Here is a 13529-nt window from a genome sequence, read left to right on the forward strand (position 1 = left end):
CTGCCAATAACAGCAGGTACCTGCAAAGCTCTCACTTTGTGCCAGGCTGCTCTCAACGCTTTGCACATATATGCTCAATTAATCTTCACAACACCTCCAGAGCAAGGCACAATTGTTACTTCTGTTTTACAGAGGAGGGAAGGGAGGCACAGAGAAGTTCAGGGACTTGCCCAATGTCACTCAGTTTGTAAGTGGCAGAGCTGATGTGTGAACCCAGGAAATCTGCCTCTAGGAGCTACCTACTACTACTAATAACCAAAGCTCCCATTTGACTGGTAACTCCTATGTGCCTAGGGCTTAATTCCTCAGAGCGACGCTGTGATTTAAGCGTTGATGTTCTCCGAATTTCTCACTTCACAGATGAGTAAATCCGGGGCTCAGAGGGCAGCCTGGGGTGAGGTGACTTGAATTTCTCACGGATGCTGCGTCTAAACCCGAAGCTTCCACCCTGCTCGGCCTCTTCAACTCGCTGCGTGACCGTGGGAAAGCCCACTCCTTTCGGAGCCTCGGTTCCCTTGTCCCTTAGGCCTTCTGCTCCCGGTCCGTCTGCTCCAGCAAGCGACCCGAGAGGATGGGGCTGCGGGGCAGGGGAAGTGAGGGTCCCGGGAAACCCCGGGGCTTTCCCCTGCCCTCATCAACCTCCCCCCGCCCCCTCCCCAGGAGAAGTCGCCCTTCTGTTTCTTTCTCGATCGGCAAGCTGTGTTGGAGGGCCGGACTTGGAGGTGCTGGGTGCGGAGGGTCGGCGCTGCGTCACCGAGAGGTCAGCAAGGCCAGGGGTGGGAGGCTCAGCTCTGATCTGGGGCAGGGCCGAAGGGCCCAGAAGCCGCGTGCCCGGGAGCAGGCTGTCCTCCGGGAAGAGAGAAGCGCCCTGGACTTGAGGAGGGGGCGGGGAGGGAGAGTCGCAGGAGGCAGGTTCTGGGCAGCAGGGATGGGGGCGGGGGGAGGCAGCGAGGACGCGGACAAAGGAGGCGGCCGGCAGCCCAGCTGTTTTGAAAAATGCTTCCTGTTTCTTTAAAGGCGCTCGCGGCCCGGGCAGCCGGGGCTGGGGAGGCGGCGGCGGCGGGAGCTGCCTCCTCTCCGGGCGGCGGCGCTGACTGATCTCGCGAACTGGGCTTCTGTGTAAACTGAGGCTAAACAAACACAGATGGAGCGCAGCGGGCGTTCTCCAGAAATGCTGGCACGGCGGCCGCGACTTCAGATGACACTCTGAGCGCTCCGGGAGCGGACAGCCCGGCGGCTTCGCGGAGCCGGCGGCGCAGCTGCCCCGGGCGAGGGGGAGAGCGGGAGGGAGGGAGGGAGGGAGCGAGCAGGGGGAGTGCTGGCGACTCCGCGGCGCTGAGCGCGGCGGCCGCCCGGGCAGAGCCGGCTCGCAGCGTGCAGAGCGAGCGCGGCGCGCGCGCTTCCCGGGCAGCCCCACGCCCCTGCCTCGCGCGCTGCCCGCGCCATGAAGCACATCCCGGTTCTCGAGGACGGGCCGTGGAAGACCGTGTGCGTGAAGGAGCTGAACGGCCTCAAGAAGCTTAAGAGGAAAGGCAAGGAGCCGGCGCGGCGCGCGAACGGCTATAAAACTTTCCGATTGGACTTGGAAGCGCCCGAGCACGGCGCCACCGCCACCGCCACCAACGGGCTGCGGGACAGGACCCAGCGGCTGCAGCCGGTCCCGGCCCGGGTGCCAGCCCGGGTGGCGCCGGCCGTTCCCTCAGGTGGGGGCGCGGACACGGTCGGGGAGCGCGGGGGCGCTAGGGCGCCGGAGGTCTTGGACGCGCGGAAACGCGGCTTCGCCCTGGGCGCAGTGGGGCCGGGACTGCCCACGCCGCCGCCGCCGCCGCCGCCGCCGCCTCCCGCGCCCCAGGGCCAGGTGCCTGGGGGTCCCGAGGCACAGCCTTTCCGGGAGCCCGGCCTGCGTCCCCGTATCTTGCTGTGCGCTCCGCCAGCACGCCCCACGCCGTCGGCGCCCCCTGCGCCCCCCGAGCCCTCAGTGCGCCCCGCGGCCCCCACGCGCCCTGGGGAAAGTTCTTACTCGTCAATTTCACACGTAATTTACAATAACCACCCGGATTCCTCCGCGTCGCCTAGGAAACGGCCCGGCGAAGCGACGGCCGCCTCCTCGGAGATCAAAGCCCTGCAGCAGACCCGGAGGCTCCTGGCGAACGCCAGGGAGCGGACGCGGGTGCACACCATCAGCGCAGCCTTCGAGGCGCTCAGGAAGCAGGTACCGGCTCCCAGCCACACACCCTCCGGGGATGACTGCGGGAGTGGGTGGGTAAGTGGCGGCGAAACTTTAGGGAGGATGAGGGTGTGCGTAAGGCGCAAGTCGTCCCCTCCCGGTCGGCCCCAGGGCCCAGACAGGTTCGGGTCCTCCTGGGACAGGGACCTTTGCCACAGCATTGGTAGGGATCTTAGCTTGCAAAGCGGGGGTGAACATTGGAGATAACCTGGCTCGGGCACGCCCTGGTTATCGCCACCCCTTTCCCCCCTGGGGTGACCCTGTCTGCGCGTCTGACTTCAGCCCTCATAGTTCACTTTTATGGCAGGGAATATTTGTCTTCCGGAGTCCCTTGGGTGCGCTGGGGAGTGGAGAGGGGGAATGTGGGAATCTGTCTCGGGCGGGGAAGGGGGAAGACCCTTACCCTTCTGGCACTTTGGCGTGGTCTTGGAGGCCCGGAATGCTGCGGAGGGGTGGTCCTGGTTTTGCCAGAATATAAGGGTCCCGCATTCCGGGCTGTCAGCCCCTCCTCAGCCCCCATCTCCCAGCAGGGATTGCCCCTGCACTCAAGTTGCTTCTGCGCTCTGGACCTCTCGCGCCCGGTGCCCTTAAGGACCCGGGCTGCAAGCCTGCACCCGCTCCGCAGGGGCGGCCTCAGGAATTGGCTGGAGAGAGCCTTCCCAGGAGATCCCCTCCTCTGCAGCGCTTGACCGCATGCTGAAGCAGGCAGGTCTGCTGAGGGGACTGGTTGGTTGGGGGATCTTCAGAAACTAGTTCTGCGGTGGGTTAGGGGCGTCTTAGTTTGGCGCAGGTGGAGGCTGTCCTCACCAGACACTGTCTTCTAGAGGGGATGGGGACGAATATTTGTCCAAGAATTACCCGTAGTGGGGAGTGGCAGTTTTACAATTCCACTTAGACAAGATTGAGACTGCCCTGGGGTTCCAGGCTGCTCATTCTCATAGGGCAAAAAATGATCTAAGAAGAGAGTGGTAAATGCCTCGCTGCCCCCACCCCACACAGGGCATGGGGAAGGGCTGGTGGGTGGGTGTGACTGGTTTGAATGGTCAGGATTTTTGCTTGCTCTGCAGCTGACTTCCTGTGTGACTTCAGGAAAGTTACTCGCTCTCTCTGGGCTTTAGCCAATAACAAAGGATTTTAGAAACATGATCTTCTTTTTGAATCCCACTCTCTCATCTTTCTCTTGTGGGTGGGGCGGGCAAGGTGCCTGTGTCCATCCATGGGAAGGGAATTGAACTCCTGGGGCAAAGAGGCTCTGTGACTTTTGAGCCAAAGTCAAAGTCACTTGGGTTTGGGTAAGATGATTGGTCAGTGAGGTGGAGTGGAGTGGAGGGGTCAGAGAACTGTCACAGACAGTTGGGACCCTGGGCAGTGGGCAGAGTGGAGAATTCAGTGTCACCCCCAGGCAGCAGCTCTGAGTGTGGATGCCTGGGGAGGGCATAGCCTGTAGGGCATCCTGCTACCCGCCCCCCAGGATGGAAGGATGAGGTGGCAGAGAGATGCCTGTCCACCTGCTCACCTTACAGCTCCACCTGCTCACCTTACAGCTAGGGAAACCCTTCTCAGATTGGGGAGGCTACGTGCCCAAAGCGTCACAGCTGGTGAGTAGCAGGGCAGGACTGGCACCTAGGTCCTTTGACTGCCAGTTCGGGGCCCTTTTTACTCCTTCGGCTGCTTCCTTCAGTTCCGAGAAAATATTCATGGTCTCTGTGTACCCAGCTACATCTCATTTATCCAGTGGTTTTAACTTCTTTCAGTAATAAAGTCCATCTTATTTGGTCTTACCATCCCTGTCAGTTGACTTAGCTTTCCATTTAATGGAATGGAAAACTGAGGCCTGGAGAAAGAAGGAAGGAAATGCTTCCTAGATCACCCAGTGGGTTAAGGAAGCTGACAGAAGTTTCTGGAATGCCCGCCTGGCCAGATGGTTCTCGCAGTGTCGACTGTATCCGCGTTATGGGCCCCCCACCCTGATTGCAGTGTTGTTAAGAGTTGGAAGGTGGGTGTACACACGGCTGACTCTCTGAGATGAGATTATTAATCCTGGTTTTCTTTCACGTCTGCCCTTCTTGTGGGGAAGTTCTATATAAGAGGGACAAATTCAGGGAGGGAGTGTGCGCACACACGCAGGTACGCACAGCTGTGCCTATACACACGATCAGCACCCGTGCCCAAGAGCACAGACAAATGCACGAGCAGAAGCGCCTGTTCCAGTTTGCTCCCCCATTGCCCAAACCATCTGTCCCTTCCCCAGAAAGGCTGCTGCTGGGCACCTGTCTGTTGTCTGGGAGGGAAAGAAATATCGCTGGGTGCTTCTGGTCCCAGAGCCTGGGGCCGAGACCACACTCACCATGTCCACATCACACAGCCCCCATCCAATGGGGGAGGTCCCATGTCTCAGAGGCGCTCCTTCCTCCTCTGGACCTCAGCTTCCCGCCTGTAGAAGGCGCGCACGTGAATACACACACACACTCGTGTGCGTGGAAAGGAAGAAGGATGGTTTTGCCTGAAAGGAGGCCTTGGCCACTGCAGCACCAAGATCTGTTCTGGGATTGTGGCTCTGGTCTGGGGCTTCGTTTCTCTGAGCAGCTTCCTGGTACGGTGAAAAGAGCACTGGACAGGGAGTCCGGAGGCCGGAGTTTGAGTCATGCCTCTGCTGTATGCTTTCTGTGTGACCGTGGACAAGTTACTTTCCCTCTCTGAGCCTCAGTTGGTAAAGCTGGAAAATGGTGATAACGCTTACCTCATACACAGCTTCTTTGCAGAGAGTGGACAAAGAAAGGAATGGGGGCTGTAGGAGGAATGGACATTTCTCGAACATCTACAATGTCCTCAGCGCTGGGCAGAGGTCTTGACAGATGTAGAAATGAGAATTCTGTGATCATTTTAATAACAAGCATAGAAACTGCCATTTATCAGATGCTTCCTCTGTCCTGGGTCCTGTGCTAAGCGTTACGTGTATTAGTTCGCTTAATGAAATAGGTACTGTTCCCATCCCATCCCACCCCTGTTTCACAGACGATGAGGCTGACGTTCAGAGAGCTTCTGTAAGTTGGTGAAAGTCTCACAGCCTTTTGCCGCCACACGAGGCTTCCTGGGCCCCCCAGCCTGCCATTCCCTAGTCTCCGGGGTACCAGTGCCTCCCACGTGGCTGTGTGGCGCCGTCATTGCAGAGCCTGGGTTCGAATCAGAGTCAGTGAGTGGCTGCGGGGCCCAGGCTCCTAACAGCCCCGCTCTTGAGCCGGGTGACTGGCCGGGAGCTGTCCACCCCCAGCACCGTGGTCTCGACCAGGAAGGAATGGGGTGGGGGGCTGCTTGGCTATGGAAGTGCAGATGGGGGAGGCAGCGGGGCCAAGGGGTGGGTGTGCGGGGCAGATGGTCAGGCCGCAGCACATGCCACCGGCCCAGCTGCGTGGGGCCCTCCCCCCGCCTCATGGGAAGGCCGTGTGTGCACAGCTGGGCCTGGCCCATGTGCGGGGCTTCTCCGGGCCAGGTGGGAGGGGGTCCAAGGGAAGCCTGGCCTTGCTGGGGGGGGGAGGGGAGGGGCCGGAGCTGGGGGCCTCAGCCTCCCTCCCGGCAGAACCTTCTGGCTCACAGGCTGTGCTCCCCCTTGGGGCATCTGGTGTGTGTGCAGATTTGTGCAGATTTGCTCTCTGCCTGAGAAGCACGAAGCCTCTCAGCACTGAGGGAGGGACGGCAGAGGCCCGGAGCAGCAAGGAGGAACCCTCAGGACCTGCTGAGGTGCCAAGCCAGTGGCCACGCCTCTGTTGCCTTGGAGCACCCCACGGAATCCTCCACAAGTGAACTCAGGGTGGCCCGGGGTGGGGGGCGTGAGGATGGCGCCCCCAGCCCAGCACCTCCCTCCATCTCAGACCCCATAGAATGCCAGGGGGCCGTGGCCCCAACGCAGCCTGTGCCCCTCCACCCCTCAGGGAATGGGGGGCAGGCCTGCTTACATCCAGATGGGAGAGGGGTGACAGAGGCCTCTCTCCTGTCCGCTTGCATCCACAGTCAACAGGGAGGCTGCTTGCTGAGCCTCATTGCATGGGGCAAAGTGCCTTCGCTGGCCCCGTTGCCACACACCTGTAGCACTGCCTTCTCATTTTGCAGGTGAGGATGCTTACAGAGGCGGAGTGAGTGACCAGGTTTTGTCCCGTCTGGGCCTGGGACATGGTTCTTAACTACTCAGACCCCGGTTCTCAGGGTCCAGCCTCGTTGCTATGTAGCCGGTTGGGATTTTGTTTAAATAGAACTTGATGAGGACCTTGAACAGCTCTGTGTAAAGCGGCTTTGCCCCAGGGAGCCACCACTCATGGACATGAGCCGATTAGAGAATAATTTCAAATGGAATCAAGTGCTCGGCTGTGTGCCGAGGATGCAGTGATATTGGAGCTCTGTGGGTCTGGGAGTCTCAGTGGGCGTCTTGGGCTGGGTCTGAAGCGTGGGCAGGAGTTGGCCCAGAGGCAAGAGGGTGGAAGGCTTCCACGCCTCCCCTGCATTGGCTGGTTGGTTCCTGGCTTTGCTTCTCTGTGGCACCTGCCTACGTCTGCCCATAGCAATTCCATTCTGTGGTAGCAGGTATTCCAATGCCCATTTTATTGGTGAGGAAACTGAGGTCCCCCAAGGTTGTGGACCTGTTTAAGGTCATGTGGATGGCCTGGAGTAGAGTTAGGGCCTCAGAATCCCAGGCCAGTGCCCTTCCTGCTTTTTCCCATTTGCTGGAGCCAGGAGAGGCTCTGGCTTGGGGTTGCTGGGATGGAGTCTTTTAGGGGCACGTGGGACCTTGTGAAAAATCCCCATCCTGTACCTGCTGCTCTTAAGCTTAACAGTTCTTGTGGGGTGAGTGCGGGGCAGGTGCCTTTACTTTCCTGGAAGTTTTGCTGCCTGTCAGGAGTTGGAGCCAAGTGACCCTGCTGCCTCCTTTGGCCTCTGTCCTCTGACCAGGCTGAGCAGATGACTGCTGTGGGGTCTCCTGCAGGTGGTGGGGTGGCTGGGCTCTGGGCCTCGCTGTGGGTGCTCGGAGAGGTGATGCACTGAGGCTGGGGTCCCCTGGAGTCCAAAACTCTCCATCCCCTGCTCAGAAGGGTGGGCTGCCCACCTCCCCACCATAGGCTATAGGTGCTCACCCCCACCCCCACGCAGTTCCCCAGCTTCTGGCTGATTGGAAAGAGCTCAGCTAAGGTGTGAGTTCAAAACCCAGCTCATCTTTCATCAGCTGAGAGATACAAGAAGTTCTCACACTCCCTGGGCATCAAATGCTTCTCTGTGAAGTGGAAGTCATCATTTCTACCTCATGGGGTTGTTTAAAGATGACTTGTACTCACAAGATGCAGCCCTCTGCCAGGCCTTAGTAGATCATAAGAAACAGCAAGGGATGACCTGGTTCCAGCAGTCATGGACGGTACCCAGGCATTGTCCCCACACTGCAGATAAGGAAACGGAGGCTCAGAGAGGTGAAGCTACCTGTCCGAAGTCACCCCGCTGTTTGGGATTCAGACCAGCTCCTTCCGCCTTACCTTGACCTTCCAGAATCAGGTCCCCATTAAGCAACGGTGCCTCCAAGCTGGGCTTTTGGGGGCCCAGCTGCTGCACCCTGGGGCATGGGCACCAGGAGGATCTGGAATTAGCCAGCTGAGGAGCACACCCCTGGAGAGTGGGATGAGACAGCGTGAGCTGCCAGAAGGTGCCCCTGGTGTCCCATACATGGCCCCCTCTGGCAGTGGGAGCTTGGAGAGCCCAGTGGCTACGTACCTTCCTTGGGCAATAAACACACGAGCTTCTGGCTCCAACTAGGTGTTAGCTGAGTGACCTGGGGCCCAATATGTCACCTCTCTGTTTCCTCATGTGCAGATGGGGTAACAATCTTTATTTGGGGGAAAGTTTCAATGGGCTAAAACTACCTGTAAATAGTGACCACCGTGCCAGGTAAACAACCAGAGCTCAGTAGTTGGTTTTCTTGTTAGACTTGGACTTTGGCAGAAGCAGTGGGACAGAGTGACAAATCTGGGAAAAAACTGGCTCAGAACTTGGCACGGGAGCCCCCAGGTTGGCCTTGACCTCATCTGTTGCTCTGTAGTTCTGCAATGACCGTGGATCCCCACGTGCAAATCCCTTCCAAGATTCCTGCTCCCCACGGGCAGGGCAGCCCAGCTGCTCAGGGGAACAACGGCTCAAAGAGCTGAGTAACTCCCAGGGTGGCCTCTGGGTGACAGCACACTAGGGCCTGTGTCACAGAGCTGCGCCCGCTGTCCAGAGCCTCCACCAAGCAGGCACTCCCTCCCTGGGTGCAGAGGAGGCAGAGGAGCTGGGCTGGCCCCTCAGACCCTTACCTCTGCCCCAGGACTCCCGGGAGCCTTTCTGTCCCACGGACCTTGTTTGTTTGTTCAGGCTGATAAAGCAGGATTCTCTGGCCTCTGGTTGGGAACAGGCAAAGTGCGTTCTTCTGCAGGCTTTTGTCAGATGGGTTTGAAGCTGTGGCCAGGGCTGGGAGAGGGAGGGGGAATGCACAGGAGCTGGTGGTCCCTCTGCCCCTCCCTGGGTTTCCTGGCCTGGTGAGGGGCGACTCCTTGGCTGCCGAAGGATTTTGAAAGGTGACAGCAAGTCTTCCCTTGGGCCTGGGCTGCGGTCTCAGGACCCATGGGAGGTGGGGCATGAGCAAGCACTATGTCCTGGCTCCGATCTCCCTCTCTCACCCTCTGCTTCTCACCCTCTTGGGAGTCTCTCTTTGGAGACCCCCTGCAACACCCACTGTAATAATGCCACTGACCTGTATCCGTCCTTACTCCGTGCAGCGCATACGCCATCTCCTTTCGTCCTTACCATGCTGTGTGGTCAGTCCTGTTAGCACTGTGACAAGGGCACCAGGGCTCAGAATGGTTATGTCTCTTACCTAGGGATTATAGCTAGAGCCAGGCATCAGCCCAGGTGACTAAAAGGTGAACGAGCTTCACCTCTGCGCCAAATAACTACATCTTCATTTTCAGAGAGAGAGCGGTTTTTGAGAATTTCCTGGCAGTCCAGGGGTTAGGACTCCGCATGTCCATGGTAGGGTGAGTGGGTTTGATCCCTGGTCAGGGAACTAAGATCCTGCAAGCTGAGCAGCGTGCTCCCCCACGCCCCCCAAAAAAAGAGAGAGAGAGAGAACAGTTTTGAACCCAGTTCTAAACCTTCTGGAGTCACCTGGTGAATATGGAGGGAGAGCATTCATTTGTTCGTTCTTTCCCTCATTCAGTAAACCCTTTGGAGGCCGGTGATGGGCAGGACCTGTGCTAGGCTCTGCATGCAGAGGCCTTCTGCTGGCAGCTCACACGGAGACGGACCATTCAATGAATCACAGTAATCAGGAGTTAAGGACAGATGGGGGCTGTTAGAGCACCATCCAGGGGAGGTGGCCCTAGCCGCTGGTGCAGGGTTGGGTGGGGAGGTCAGGGCAAGCTCTTGGACGAAGTGAGCTTTCATGTGAGATCACAGTGTTGATGCACCCAGGGCCCTCATCTGAAGCGCTCTCTCGTTTATGCTTTCTCAACGGCAGCGCTGCTGACATTTGGGGCCAGGTCATTCTTTGTTGTGGGGGCATCATAGGACCCTGAGCATTGTAAGGTCAGCAGCATCCCTGGCCTCTGCCCATGAAAGGCCAGTAGCCCCTTCCCGCCTGCTCCCTGGTGGTGACCATCAAGAATGTCTACAGGACTTCCCTGGTGGCGCAGTGGTTAAGAATCCACCTGCCAGTGCAGGGGACATGGGTTCGGTCCCTGGTCCAGGAAGATCCCACATGCTGCAGAGCAACTAAGCCTGTGCGCCACAACTACTGAGCCTGTGCTCTAGAACCCAAGAACCACAACTGTTGAGCCCACGTGCCACAACTACTGAAGCTCACATGCCTAGAGTCCATGCTCTGCAACAAGAGAAGCCACTGCAGTGAGAAGCCTGCGCACCACAACAGAGTAGCTCCTGCTTGCTGCAACTAGAGAAAACCCACACGCAACAACGAAGACCCAACGCAGCTAATAAATAAATAAATAAATAAAAAATAAATAAATAAATTTATTTTTAAAAAAAGGCCTGCAGACATTGCCAGCTGCCCCTGAGGGACGATATTGTCCCCGGTTCAGAACCACGGGTCCAGAACAGTGGCTGGCATGCCGGTTGAGTGGTCCCCCCACGGGGGCCCCAGCCTGTGTGGGTGAGGGTTAGTCAGGACCAGGTATGGTGGTGGCGAGGGAGGCTGCATTTGGATCTTGGAGAACCACCGAGAGGAGGACGCCGCAGCCTTGGTTGCTGGGTGTGCACGTTTGGGTCATTTAGGTGACTCATCAGAGCAGCTCTATTGCTTAAGCACCTGTCAGGTGGACTTGGTGATGACATCCCCACATTACGACACAGAACTCTGCTGCAGTCTTTGTAGATTTTTGCTCATGCAGCGGGCACATTGGCGGACAGTGTTAGAGACTCCATCTCTTCACCTATACAAGTCCCTGTGCCATTCGTGAGTGTCTAGTTGGTGATGAATATCAAGGATGTCCAATCTGGTTGGAGCTGTACTTATTAGGCACCTGCTGTATGCCCAGCAGCACCCCAGGTCCAGAGGACAGAAAGACAAAGAGAAAAACAAAAGGAAGCCAATCATGGGAGGGCATCCGCCTCCCCGCCCCAGCTGAGCACTGGCATGTCCCTTCTGGTCTGTTCCCAGAGTCCCGGGCACCTAACTCTGATACGACGTTATAACATCACTCTTGAGTGTAAGTTCTCTGATCGCAGACTCGAGTTATTATTCACTGTTGGACCCCAAGTGCCCAGCAAGACAAGTGCCACTGAATGAGTAAATCGACGCTCAGAGCTAAAAAAACAGCTGTTCTCTCTGAGAGATTCCTTCTCAGGGGGGAGGGGGACAGAGCTCTGTCCTGGGGGAGCCCCCGCGCTTCGCGTCCCTGACATTCGGGCACTCGCTGAGCCTCGGTTTCTTCCCCTACAGCATGGGGATGTGGCTGCCCCCCAGAGGCTGTGTGTGTGGAAGCAGCAGGTGCTTAGAACAGGGAATGAAATCAGGTTGAGAGACTGGACAGGCCACCTCTGCCTCCCGGCCGTCCCCTCTCCGGCGACACAGATGTCACTGTGAGCGGCACCACACCTGCCTGGACAAGGTGCCACCGGGGCGGTTCTCAGCAGAGCCCCTGGCAGCCCCTCCTGACGCCTTCTCAACCCCCCAGGTGCCGTGTTACTCGTATGGGCAGAAGCTGTCCAAGCTGGCCATCCTGAGGATCGCCTGCAACTACATCCTGTCCCTGGCGCGGCTGGCCGACCTTGACTACAGCGCGGACCACAGCAACCTCAGCTTCTCCGAGTGCGTGCAGCGCTGTACCCGCACCCTGCAGGCCGAGGGCCGCGCCAAGAAGCGCAAGGTACGTGCCAGCCACGCCAGCAGGGCCTCCGGGGGGGATGGGCCGGTGGGGCAGGACCTCGGGCGCCCCTCGCTCACCCAGGCTTCCAGAGGGACCGGCGAGATCAGCCTCTTGGATGTTTGCTGGGGTTCACGCCAGCTTCAGGGCTCCTCAGGCCTTTGGGATGGTGTGTGACTCTGCGTCTGGTGCTGGGGCTGCTGGGTCCCGGGGATAGTCCCCCGGGTCTGCGTTTCCTCATCACTTGGACGAGGAGGACAGCTTATCTCTGAAGCTCCTTCTGGCCTGATGTGCTCTGGTGCTGAATCCCCCACACAGCCCCTGACTGATTTCATATCAGGGTGAGATCTCTCTCCCCAAGACAGCCCTTTGGTACGTTTTGGTCATGTGACTTGGCCTGTGGGTTACCTAAGGTCACGCATTAAGGCAAGTGATGTTCATCCATTCATCCATTCTGAAGAGATGTGCTGAGCTTGCTGGGCAGGGGTATAAAGATGACAGACATGGTGCCAGCACCCCCACGCAGGATGCTCAGAGACTCTCTTGCCCATGGATAAGGGCAGGACAGTGTAGTGAGGAGGCCCCGGAGGCCTGTGCTGGGACAGGGGAAGGTCAGGCAGAGGAAGGACGGGTTACCTCTCCTGCCCAAGGGAGATGGAAAGAGCATCTTTGTGTAAGTGATGGTTGAGCTGGGACCAGCAGCACAACCAGGAGGTTGCCGGGCAGGGAAGGCAGGATCAGCGTCCGAAGCAGGCAGAGGAAACAGCCTGTGCAAAGCCTGGTGTTTTTGCAGAAATATGGGCAGGAGGAAAGGTGTCAGGCACAGCTGTGCTTCCCAGATGGCCTAGGCTTCCAGCATTTCCAGTTGGGGGTCATTGCCAGGCAGTGCAGAGCAAGGCTTATGGCAGCCCTCGGGATCTCTATGCCCACGAGGCTAGAGGAAGAGAGACAGAGGATGGGACCCAGTCTGTAGCCATGAAGAGGCTGGAGGTGGTTAGAGATGCCTGACTCCTCTGGGCATCCAGGGATGGGGAGGGTGGGGGAGCCAAGTGACTCTGGCATCCTCCATTCATTCCTTCCCACCACCTCCTCCTTCCTTCCTGGCCGGCCCCTCCCCCCATCCCTAACATTCCTCCCCCAGGCCCCCTTTCAAGGGGGCCCCTCTCTGGGTTCTCCAGGTTTCTCAGAGGCCCCTTCAAGAGGCTTCCAGCCAGGGAGGCCCTCCGAGGACTCTCCTGCCCACAGTAGGGAGGGCCCCTGTGTGTCCCCACTGTCAGCCCACTGCCGCTGCTGCGGTGGCGGCACGTTGCAATCCTGGGAGTGATTTAACGTGGACCAATTAGATGAAATCCTCATCAAGTGGGTGAGAGAGGAAGGCCACTGGCTGCTCGCAGGGCGGCTCTCCTCTGGAAAGTGACACGGGTAAATTAAGGGCGTGATTGATGGCTCTATGCAGTGCTCTGTGACAAAGGAGGGCTGTAAACTCTCGGTGAACTTCCCCGGCATTCAGCGGCCTTAGGTGTGGATGGGCAGGCCCCATTTCCCCCATCTCTGCCCCTCATCCCCCCCTGCCTAAGTCCTCCCCTCACCCACCAAAGGCCGGAGTCCTGGGGTCCCCTCCTTCCCTGTTCTTTGCTTGAAGCAGAGTGTCCTGGGCTGGGGAGGAGGCTAGACGCTTGGGAGGTGAGGTAAGAAGGAGGGCGTGTGAAGATGCCCAGGAGAGATGAGATTTTAGCTTCCCCTGAAATCACCTCAACTCTAAGACACCTTAGAGACCATCTGGTCCAGCCTCTCCGTTGTGCACATTGGGAGACTGAGTTGTTAGATCGTGGGTAAGAGCATCAAACAGCCCTGAGTTGAAAGCCTGGCTCACGACCGACTAGCTGTGTCATTTTGGACCCATTTCTTAA

At 58.3% G+C, this 13529-nt stretch overlaps 1 protein-coding gene across 2 annotated transcripts in view; it reads left to right on the forward strand.

Annotated features, from left to right (window-relative positions):
- The first annotated feature begins 1310 nt into the window (after window positions 1-1310).
- ATOH8 (atonal bHLH transcription factor 8) overlaps window positions 1311-13529 on the forward strand; it is a 67142-nt gene continuing 54923 nt past the window's right edge. For both annotated transcript variants that reach the window (XM_057743599.1, XM_057743600.1), the window contains exons 1-2: window positions 1311-2212; window positions 11431-11622. In XM_057743599.1, coding sequence (XP_057599582.1) covers window positions 1445-2212; window positions 11431-11622 — 960 coding nt within the window. In that variant the 5' untranslated portion in view covers window positions 1311-1444. The remainder of the gene's footprint in view (window positions 2213-11430; window positions 11623-13529) is intronic.

This window comes from Hippopotamus amphibius, chromosome 7, assembly GCF_030028045.1.
Source record: "Hippopotamus amphibius kiboko isolate mHipAmp2 chromosome 7, mHipAmp2.hap2, whole genome shotgun sequence".
In the NCBI taxonomy this organism is placed as follows: domain Eukaryota; kingdom Metazoa; phylum Chordata; class Mammalia; order Artiodactyla; family Hippopotamidae; genus Hippopotamus; species Hippopotamus amphibius.